This window comes from Dioscorea cayenensis, chromosome 18, assembly GCF_009730915.1.
Source record: "Dioscorea cayenensis subsp. rotundata cultivar TDr96_F1 chromosome 18, TDr96_F1_v2_PseudoChromosome.rev07_lg8_w22 25.fasta, whole genome shotgun sequence".
Lineage (NCBI taxonomy): Eukaryota > Viridiplantae > Streptophyta > Magnoliopsida > Dioscoreales > Dioscoreaceae > Dioscorea > Dioscorea cayenensis.
The window spans coordinates 22462369-22474367 of record NC_052488.1 but is presented as its reverse complement, the minus strand read 5'-3'; the positions used below and the strand labels follow the sequence as shown (position 1 = coordinate 22474367).

The following is an 11999-nucleotide window of genomic DNA, read 5'->3' as shown; positions in this document are numbered from 1 at the left end:
TATTTATTAATTTTTAATATAACAAAAAAGTTTATGCAGTACTGGTAATTCACCATAAACTACGTAAGGGGCAGGTGTTCAAAACTTTGCTCTCATAGTACTATTCAAGCACTATACACTATAGCACAATACTGTTCATCAGTATTATTTGTCGGTCCTGATATGAATCCCCTACAGAAGAAACAATATTTATTTCTGGAGCTGTATGCATGCTAGGGAGAATTTATCTTTAAACGGTCATTAAATCACTGTAACTGATGCATAGCTATATTTGGCAGTTTTTTTAATACCGCTTGCGGCCTTTGGATATATATATATATATGTGTGTGTACTGTTCTCTCTATGATTAATCAATAAATAATTTTACATAATGTTTTAATGATTTATTGTGAAATTGTAGTGCAAATTCCCATTAGCTTGGATGTGGATTAGAACACACTATAGACTTATCAATGGATGACTAGGTAGAAAGGTGGCAGATGAGCCAAGTCACCATGTTGACTTGAATAACCATTGTAATACACCTACCATTAATTTCTTCTTTGGAATTAATAATTAGGTGCTTATTCTAGTATCAGTATATTCCACAAAAGTTTATGAGACTCAAGCTCCCAAGTCCAATGTTGTACCAAGTCTTCTAATGAGGAGGTAGGTTGTTGGACTTGCCTTTGAAGTTATTGTGTGAATGAATAATACTAAATGTCAAGCATAAAAATAGATTAAGTCTTCAATGGAAGTCTTCTATTTGTGATGCGGTTAATCAAAGTCAAGGAGAGGCATTATCCATAGTCCATACCAGGGGCTAGCTATAGGAAGTTTCTTCACATGATCTCTATTTGAAGAAGGCTTCTAATTTTCTATTTTAATTCACTAATCATGATTAGGTGCACCTTAATTTTTAGTTAGGTGGATGATTAAGTTTGTTAGACATGCTAATATATATACTATTTTATATCTCTGTATGTTAATAAGGTGTGTGTATATATATATATATATAGCCAAATAGATTCTCTGTTTTTTTTTTTATTTGATGATCAGAATTTATATATATATATCTTGGCTATTGGATGTGCACCATGTAAAAATGAATTTTTAAATAAATAATTTAAATATATTTTTATTGTCAAATTGTTTTTATCTGACATTTGCTGCAACATATTAAGAGTAGGTGGCAATGTATTTAGTGTACAGGTGAGACTTATTCTTCTATCTTTTACAATTATAAATGTCATTTATATATAATTATTCCATATGCTATTGCCATGTTGCCAATATGCAATACCTTATTGCGTCTATAGTTTATATTACACTCTCTTTTCTCTTATTAGTTAAAAGCTCACTATAATTGACTCATTATATTACTTTGTATATCTTATATTTTAAACTGTTATTTTATATAATTATATCTTAACATAGTGGAATCAGTTAAATTTCCCCATTACCTTTATACAAGGAAGGTGTTACTAATTATTTTTTTTTTTCATAGATCTCTACCATCAATATAATTTATAATAAGCCACAGTACCCACTAAGTAAAATACAGAGAAAAGAATCTTACATATGCTGTTCATCATGCTTTAATATGTAGTTTATTATGTGAAGGCAGCTGTAGGGAATTAACTACAAGTAGGAAAGAAACAAACTACACCAAAACCACAATCACATATAAATATACCTGTTATGGTTGCTGACTTAGGTACATATATATAATTAAACTAATAATTAAGTATAATTAAACAGCAACATGCAGCACTAGTTAATAATAACAGATTCCCCCTCAAAAAACAAAAAAAAAGGCAAAGTCTTAATTATTATAAAGTATAAATTAGTTCAGCAAGAACTCATAAGTGTCAGTGATCCCTATCCACCACTTCCAAATCAAACTAGATAAAGAGTTAGGCTAGGGCTTCTAAAAAGCAAAGTTCATCTACACTAGCTCCTTGTAGCTCAACCAGGTGTATATCTCTTCACCTTTTAATCAATATATTTTAGCATCTCCAATAACTAAAAAAGAAGAAAAAAACAAGAAGACGTGCATGCAGTTCTTTCCCTTCATCCTCATCTTCATTAAAGAAAAAGTGTACAAAAAAGCAAGTTCACCAGATAACTAGTCATTCTCTATCCCACCAGACCAACCAACCAACCAAAGTCTGGAACGTCTACAAATGATCTCCATGTTTTTGACTCTCTTTTATTTTCATCACCTTTAATTTGCAATAATAATAATAATAATATTGTTATTATTATTACATGCCAAATTAAGTGGTTCTATGAAAACAGATGGAAATCTCTTCTCACCTGCAATGGTAGTGATTCCGTAAGAGCACACCCACGTAAACAGATAAGCATCTCACGTGTCACAAACTCAGCTGAACAAGCCACACGCTTACATCACTTTGATAAGCAAAGTTGACAATGACTTTATCTCATGTGTGGCCAAAACAGATAGACTTGTTCTTGTTTTTATATGTTATAGATATGATACAGATCAAGACACTTTTTTTTTTGTGATTAATTAGGAATTTAAACATGGAGTTAATTAACTTGTTAATTAGTTTATTAATTACTTAGTTCTAATTAGCTAAGTAGTACAAGTGTGTGAAAGAGTTAAAAGATATTTGAGACTTTGGATAGGAGAGCTTAGAGGTAGGATATGAATCCACGTTTTCCTTGCTTAGATACATTGAATGGACACGTGGATGATATATCAAGTAAAGTGTGCAGCATTTTACAAAGTGGTCCAATAGAAATTGGAAACATAGCTTGATTCTAAGTTTTGTTCCCACACTTCACAAGAGCTGCTGGCAAACGTCTCTATCAAAACTTGCTACATTCGGTTCACTCCAAACTAGAGGCTGGGAAATTAATTAATTACTTAATAATCTTAGATTATATATATTATTTCTTATAACATATATGCATGGTCTGAATTTAATTATTATTCTAATTATTAAACAAAATGAAACAAATTAATGAGGAAAGAAGCACACCAGGGACAAGTAATATATGAAAACTCAAGTTCATACTTCTAGATTGATCACTGCCATGACTTTCAACACGGAGGACTTGCATGTTTTCCTCTCATGCCAAGCAAACCAAAGTAATCAATCTGATCCAAACACCAACGATATATATGCACCATTTCGCTGACCAGAATCCAGAAGCTTTTACATTTACCCATAATAATTTCTAGATGATGACCAACAAAAAAAGAAAAATATTTGAAGCAGCTACACATCCCACGTCACCACCTATCTCACCCTCACGTGTCCTCCATCCAACTACTGAAGTCCTGATCCATGCCATGCTTTCACAAAATACAACAACCATCAATGTGTTACGTGTCAAGATGACAGCTCCATTGCTTGCAAAGTCACAACTCTAAAACTCAAAACAACTCACTTTAAATCTCTTTATAAATACAAGCTTTGTCCCAAGTTTCCAAGAGACTAAAAACATGACTAAGAGGTTCAGAGTTGGAGGAGAACAAGTGGAGGCCATTGATCAGAGCTTGAGCATGGCCAATGTTTTGATGCTCTTATCTCGTGGTGATCATCCTCAAGCTGATGCAGGATCAGGATCAGGATCAGGATCAGGAGTTGCCGGAGGAGAAGACTCGTCGACGTCCACAGGACGTGTGTTCGAGTGCAGGACGTGCAACAGGCAATTCCCATCATTCCAAGCGTTGGGTGGACACCGAGCAAGTCATAAGAAGCCAAGATTGGGTGGAGATGGGCCGGCACAGAGCTCGGCAGGGTCGAAGCCGAAGGTGCATGAGTGCTCGGTTTGTGGGCTGGAGTTTGCAATCGGACAAGCGCTGGGTGGGCACATGAGAAGGCACAGAGCCATGACTGAAGGTTTTGGACATGAGAATATGGTGCAGAAGAAGTCACATGGCCGGAGAGTTATGTGTTTTGACTTGAACTTGCCACCGTTGGAAGATAATGGAGGAGAATCATGGTTGAAGATGGGAACTGGTGGGATTCATGACAACTCTGTTGATAATTTCAGGATGGTGGATTGCTTTCATTAATTTTTTTGTTCTTTTAATTTATTGGGTGAGGTTGAGCTTTTGTAGTTTGTTTATAGTGATTATATGGTAACTTTTTTCTTTTGTTTTGTTTTTTTGAGGTTTTTTTTTGGTTTTTTGAACCGAAGATCTCTTGTATGTGTTGGGGGTTGTGTTGGAAATATAATGATAGAGTTATTTTATAATTTGTTTTTTTTTTATTTATTTATAATGGTGCATGTGCAAAATTGGTCTGAATTATACAGAAATGTTGATTTTGGTGATGAATCGATCTTAAGAAGAAAAAGGTGTTCATAATTATTCCGCAATCACAGTAATATATAATGTTGACTTTGATTGGTGAGTTAATTTAATTTGAAATTAAAAATTTATTAAATGGAGAAATTATCACAACAACAATATATGTGTAATTTACATAGAAGAAAATTTGAGATCTAGTTTTTAAGACAAATTTACTCTGTTGAAACAAATTTCAAGCTATTTTAGTATGATACAACTTATTAGTCGTATATTAATGTTGAATTTTTGTTAGAGGAAGAACTTCGTTTTTTTCTCAAAACTAATTTGATGCTGTTTTGACATGATACAACTTATCAGTCTAAATAATGTAGCTAAATTTTTGCTTCACTCAGGAAGAACTTCGCTTCTCCTAAGTGAAGTTATTAAATAATGAAGCTAAATAATAGCATCAAATTTAATAGATCGGTGGTTTATCCACTTTTTTTTAAAAAAAGAAAAACTTCGCTTCTCTCAAAATCAATTTGATGCTATTTTAGCATGATATAATTCTTTGCTTCTCTCAAAATCAATTTGATGTTATTTTAGCATGATATAATTCACCGGCCTAAATATTAAAGCCAAATTTTTGCTTCGCATAGGAAGAACTTCGCTTCTCTCAATCAATGGAGAAAATAAACATAATTTTTTATAATATTTTTTTTAATCATAAATCTTTGATTTGACATAGAAAGAAAAATGAAATACCAACTCTCTTGTTACAAAGATTAGTCTCTTGTATTTGTCATGTTTTACGTTTTATAATATTTTTATCAAATTCTCCTCCATAAATTTGATTTTATCCATTTTTATATAAAATAAAATAAAATAAAATAAAGCAAATTTGGATGAAAGACAGGTATTAAAGTTGCTTTAGAGAGCAGAGGATGATTTCACTAGACTAATGCAAATGAGATCATGTGCTGAAACGTGTTGTATGCGTAATTAATTTATCTTAAGTGGACCGTGCTCATTATTATGACACGGAGAAGCCGAGAGTTTGCCACTAGAGCATCTGAAGTTGCCTTCTTGAAGGTTTGACCCAATAACAGTAACTAAGATTTATGTTTGGCGTGTTATTTTTAGTTACAATTTGCAAATAGGACTATTTTTATTCATAAATAAATTGACCACGATTAGTATATTTCTCCAGCAGGACAGTGATTATAAATAAATATATATATATATATATATATATATTTAGTGGACTGACCTTGCTTTGAATTTAAATAACAAGCACACAAAGTTTATAAAATTGTACTGGAATGAAGATTTAAGAGCATTTCATATCTGGTAACTAGTGAATACATCAAAGTTTTTAAGATTGAGATGACTGAAAATTGGTTCCTTGTAATTAATGAAATTACAAGATTCTGTAAAACAAAAAACATTTGTGTAGTTTGAAATAGATGACTACAAAGCCATTATTTCCGATGATTTTTGACTAATCAAATACATTAATGTTAAGCAAAATTTCAGTTGAACATGACAAATAAACAAGATATTGTGACAATGTGATATATCACCACATCAAAATTTAGTGAATAGTTTGAAAGCCGACATCCTTATTTTCTCTAGAAAGCTTGATACCTGAAAAGTTAAAGCAGGTTATTGATCGGCTCTCGCTGCAATGCCTTTTGAACGAGTTCAGTCTGCTCTTGAACATGAACAGAATAGAAACCAGTGGCTGTAGCAGCAGATGGTCCCCTTCCGACATATTTGATGTCTTCCATGGTTCCTCTGCCAAGTGCCCCCATTGCAGTGCAAAGGCGCGGACTAATATAACTGTATGCTCCCATGTTCATTGGTTCTTCCTGGCACCAAACTATCTCCGCATCTGAAATGCAGAATTACATGAGCAACAATCTCCAAGGATCATCATCTATGTTTGAAATAGGTTTTACATATGCCCGGCAGCAAAAAGTCTCACAGGAGACAGACAGGCCTAGAAACAGTAAGGAGCAAAAAATGGTCTCCAACCGCGTTGTTTTAACCATATCTAAAAAATTGTTAGTCACATTCAAAACCTTCGAGATGTTCAGGATTTGTCCAGAAGAATGAGTTGATATCAGTTAAATTCAAGGGTTGCACTATTAGTCAGAGTCTTCATGACACACATATCCAAAAAACATTAATCACACGCATTCAGATCGTTCAGTATGTTTGGTATTTATTCATAAGAATAAGTAGACATCAGTTAACCTCAAGGGTTGGACAATTAGGCATAGTCTTTGGGGAGGCAGTTCTAGAAGTTATTGATTACTAATATCAATTTCAATTTGGCTTCTCTTGCATGCTGATAACCATCATCTGGAAGGAATATACTCAAACTTTTTTTTTAATCTTTAATATCTTCTGGAATGCTATTGAACATAGGGGCAAAAACTGACTCAAATAGTCAATTCTAAGGTTTCTGTGGGAAAGTACCTAGAAAGATTCCCAGCTTAATAAAGCTGGTCAAAACTAGTGCGCACACTACTGGATGAACAAAGTAATTATAAACTATGAAAATAACATCACTGATAAATTCACATGGATAGACTAACTAAGTATGATAAATTCACATACTTGGATAACGCTTCAACTCGCGCTGGATAAGGTCATAGGGGAATGGGCAAAGTTGTTCAACACGGCAAATGGCAACATCCTTGCGGTCCACCTTCTTCCTTTCTTCATTAAGCTCATAATACACCTGTAATGTGAAACATGCCACCATGAAATTTCCACTGTAAAAAAAAACCAACTAGATTTCCTCATGCACACCCAGAAATGAATATCAATACAAAGGAAATGCTTACCTTCCCAGAGCACAATACCAATCGGTTAATGCCTTCTTCCATATCACTATGATCATTTTGGTCTTTGATAAGGCGCTTGAAGCGTGTTCCTTGTTTATCAAACCCTGGGTGACCTACTACATCATCAAATTCAGATAGATGTGATTTACAATCTTTGTGCCGAAGAAGGTTCTTGGGAGCCATGACAACAAGAGGCTTCCGGAATTCCCTGTGAATCTAATCACCAAACAGAAGATTGATCAGACCAAGAATAATAAAGATTTCAAAGGCTTACACATGTTCAGAGAGGCTAACCTGGCGCCGCAGGAGATGAAAATAATTGGCAGGTGTTGTGACATTCACAACCTGCCAATTGCACTCCTGAATCTGTTTCCTCAAAGTTGGATCCATCTCAGGGATAACATAAGGATTGTCATCACTCATCTGTGGAAGTAATTACTTCCAAACATATTAGTAGGAGAATATAATTATAATAAATGACAATTTAGTTACAAAAACTATATGCAAGAGTGATATTTACAACAGCAAATGGGTAAATAAAGACAGGAATGTCACAGTTTTTTTGGGGGGTTGGGGGACTACAGTAAGAAAAACCTCCAATGTGATCAAAGAGGATTGCCATGGACAACACCTATTTCTAAATACACCACAATCCAATGCGATAAAAAACTAACCAATGTTACTGCAACAAAGTTCACACAAGAAAGACAGCCTGTGTATAACAGTGCAAGGATAGCATAACATTTCAATCTGGTGAATGCTTCACAGGTGTAAACTCCAAGCAGTAAATAACTAAGCCAATAATTTAGAATCTACCTGCAGGAAGCGTTCCAATCGAGCACTAGAATGTTCGGGACCTTGACCATCATATCCATGGGGAAGCAAAAGAACAAGCCCTGTCTGGCGTAGCCATTTAGATTCTCCACTACTCAAAAATTGGTCAAACATAACTTGAGCACCATTGGAAAAATCACCGAACTGAGCTTCCCAAATTACCAATGAATTAGGATTTTCCATAGAGTAACCCAACTCAAATCCCAGTACACCAAATTCAGAAAGAGAGCTGTGATAATTTACAAAAAAAAAAAAAGAATGTCAATGGCAAAGGATTAAACCATCAAGTGATAAAATTGGTGATAAATTATCTTTGGAAAGCATGACTCAAATAACACAATAAGAAAGATCCCAACAGAATTCTTAATGATTGAAATAAGAATATCAAAGAAATTTAATCAACAGGAGCAAAGAATGAAAAATGATCCTGACACATCAATAGTCATAGTTGAAACATGAACCATTCGTGAAACAGGTAAAGTGAATCTCATTTGAGAAAAAAAATTGTCATCCAAACAAATCTTGAACCAGGAAAATGTGTAAGAAAAAAACTCCAATTGGACAAAAACGTTTAACTCAAGTACCTGTTACTAACAGTAAATAACTCCTCGTTTTGGTTCATGACAACATGGTCCAGAGGGCAGTATATTTCCCCAGTCTCCTGATCATGAACGACAGCATGCCTATGACTGAATGTACCTCTTTCAACATCCTGGCCACTAAGCCTGACATGGTTACCTTCCACTAGAAGAGTAGCGAAAGCAAGTGCTTCTCCAACAGCCCAATCAATGCCTTCCCCAGTTTCAATCATTTGAGCACGCTGCTCAAAAATTTTCTTTACTGCTCTATGAGGCTTGAAATTCTCAGGGAGAGTGGTAATGGCTTGGCCAACACGTTTTAGTATCTCTGGATTAACACTGGAATAATATATACATATATATTAATAGAAGATGTTATATTCAAATAGCATCCAAAGACAGAGACATTTGTTGAAGAATGAAATTGCAGTCAGGAGAAAGAGATATTAACATACCCAGTATTTCTAACTCGTGATATCTGCTCAGGTGACTTAAAACCAGCCCAATATGCTGCAAGCCAGTCCCTTCTTCTCGGAACATAATCTTTGCTGTTAATGAACTCTTCATTCAGAATAGTATCAACTTTCTTATTAATCCGCTCAATGTCTGCTTTAGAAATTTGTCCTGATTCTAGAAGTTTCTCTTGATAAATATCAAGTGCCCTCGGGTGATTCCTAATTACCTAGTTCAGCACAAGACTAATTAGATTAGTACAAGATCATACCAACCGCAATCCAATAACAGATAATACAACAATATTATAACTGTTATTTTTGCTATAAGTTATGGTTTTTGAGTCATAAAATGTCTATAATGGGTTAGCATAATGTTGTCAGCACAAGACTATGCTAACCCATTGTAGAAATTTTATGACTCAAGAACCATAACGTATACCAGAAATAAGAGCTCACCTTATACATTTTCGGTTGTGTGAAAGAAGGCTCATCAATCTCATTGTGTCCAAAGCGTCTGTAACATATAATATCAACAACCACATCAGAATGGAAAGTCTGGCGCCACTCAGCTGCAAGTTCACATGCATGAACAACCGCTTCCACATCATCGCCATTCACATGGAAAATCGGTGCATCTAGAGCTTTTGCAACATCTGTACAATACTGCGAAGACCTCCCAGACATTGGATCAGTTGTGAATGCCACTTGGTTATTGACGACAATGTGAATTGTCCCACCAGTTGTATAGTTGGGAAGGGCACTTAGATGAAGAGTTTCATAAACAACTCCTTGTCCAGCAAAGCTTCCATCTCCATGGATCAAGATTCCGAGATTCTTGGTTCTGTCAGTGTCATTAGAGTAGAACTGCTTCGCCCGAGTCTTTCCAAGCACAAGTGGATCAACAGCTTCCAGATGACTAGGATTTGCGACGAGAGACAAATGAATTCTATACCCTCCCCGAGTCGGCCTATCATACGAAGTCCCTAAATGGTACTTGACATCACCAGTACCAGTATACAACCCGACTTCCCCATCCACTGGCTTCGTGCCACCACTGAACTCACTGAATATCTGCCTCAAAGGCTTCCTAACAACATTGCCAAGAACATTCAACCTTCCTCGATGAGACATTCCAATCACAATGCTCTCCACACCAAGCATTGCAACTCGATCAAACATCTCCTTCATGCCAGGAATCAAAGTCTCCGCTCCTTCCAAACCAAACCTTTTAGCTGCAGTCCATTTCGTGGCCAAGAAATTTTCAAACTGGGTACTCCAAATAAGCCTATCAAGAATGACCTCTCGACGATCCTGACTATAACTAGTGGGCTTCACAGTCTCAATCTTGTCCCTCAACCAATTGCATTTCTCCCGATCAGCAATGTGCATGTACTCATACCCAATGTTCCCACAGTATGCCTGCTCAAGCCGGTTCAAAATCTCACGGAGAGTTTGAACCGGGCGGTTCTCCGACAAGAACCCAGACATCCTCCACACCCCGAGGAAGAACTCCCTATCCAGATCAGCCTCGGTGAACCCATGCAATCCCAAGTCTAGATCGTCGGGGATCACGCGCTTCTCCAAGCCCAAAGGATCCAATTTGGCTTTCATATGGCCATTGACCTGGTAGGCACGAACCAACAGGAGCAAGCGCATGCTCTCTTGGATCGTCTGGCCGGAGATTCCAGGAGAGGTGGCAGCTTGGCCGACGAAGTTGCGGAAGAAGTTGTCCCAGGATTCATCAACGCTGCTGGGATCCGCTTCCCACGCGCGCTGCAGCTCCTCCAGGTACACGCTGCTTGTACCATCGAGGAAGCTGTCAGTGAGCCGGGAGAGAGGAACAGCACGGGGGACCGGAGCGGCCTTCGGCCGGAGAGGCGTCGAGTGCAATAGACGCCGATGAGGTGTTTGAGCTAATGCTCGTCGGAGAGCCGATCTAGCAACGCTCGATGCGGCTCTAATCCACACCATCCTGCTCGATTTTTTCCAAACAAAAATAAATAAATAAATAAATAAAACTGATTTTTGGGAATCAAAACATCGATTAATGGATTTCTAAAATGAATATAAAACTTTTTTTTTTATGTTTATTTATTGAAATTATAAAGGAAAAAAAAATGGAAATTTTCAGAGGAGATCGAACCTGAGACGAAGAAGAAGAGGAGAATCTCGGAGGGAAGTGAGGACGCTCGTTTACAACGGGGGGGAGAGAGGGTCAGAGGTTTGTATTCTTTTATTGGTAAAATGGACGGCAGAGATGCAATAGATGGGGATGGACGGTTGAGATAGGATTCATGCCCCCGGCGCTGTTGAATTTTGAATAGAAAACGTGCTCAGAAGTCAGAACTATAGGAATATTTATTTGATAAAAGACGGGTATGTAACATGTATATTGAATTATTATTATAATTATTTTGGAATAATGAATTTAATATATCATCTATTCGATACATTAATAAAATTAATAGTGATATATAACATTAAAAATATATGTATAAGTGCTTTTAATATTTTACATATGTATATATATATTTTGACAAGATGGATAAAACCACTACGAGAAAGTACATGCGAGGTTATCGATGAACTGAAAGCCCTTTCATTATATACATAAATAATAACTTGTATCACTATATTTAATATATTTATTAGAATTTAAATTTCAAACACAATTGTATCTAATATAATTTAAAATAAATTAGAGATTTCATTTAAAAGGTAATACAAATTAGAGTTTATGATATAGCAATAACATTATTTTTCTTATAGTTTATAACATAATAAATATACTAAGATGGTGATTGTAATAAGAAAGTTTCATAACATTTCATTGATCTCAACTTTCAATTACAGAATAACTGTAAAATTGGACTGAGATGTGATTTGCTTTAACATTTCACAGCAAGTCAAATATAAGATTTTTTTCACTTATATGTTAAAAAATTACATTATATTTGTTGTTACTGTCGACCAAACAACTCCTAAAACTGAGACATAGTAAAGAAAATATATTAAAACGGAAGGAGAG

The 11999-nt window shown here is 35.6% G+C and overlaps 2 protein-coding genes across 2 annotated transcripts; one reads left to right on the top strand and one right to left on the bottom strand.

Annotated features, from left to right (window-relative positions):
* The first annotated feature begins 3435 nt into the window (after nt 1–3435).
* LOC120282367 (zinc finger protein ZAT12-like) lies at nt 3436–4215 on the top strand. The gene has a single exon (XM_039289172.1). The coding sequence runs from the start codon at nt 3458–3460 to the stop codon at nt 4031–4033; it is 576 nt and encodes a 191-aa protein (XP_039145106.1). The 5' UTR covers nt 3436–3457; the 3' UTR covers nt 4034–4215.
* Nucleotides 4216–5601: 1386 nt separating this feature from the next.
* On the bottom strand, nt 5602–11178 carry LOC120282153 (2-oxoglutarate dehydrogenase, mitochondrial-like). The gene is made up of 9 exons (XM_039288906.1): nt 11115–11178; nt 9428–10943; nt 8972–9198; nt 8523–8855; nt 7921–8167; nt 7399–7527; nt 7105–7320; nt 6875–6998; nt 5602–6143 (listed from the first exon to the last, which is right to left on the bottom strand). Exons 2-9 carry the CDS (start codon nt 10940–10942, stop codon nt 5905–5907), a joined length of 3030 nt encoding a protein of 1009 aa, XP_039144840.1. The 5' UTR covers nt 10943; nt 11115–11178; the 3' UTR covers nt 5602–5904.
* Nucleotides 11179–11999: the final 821 nt, after the last annotated feature.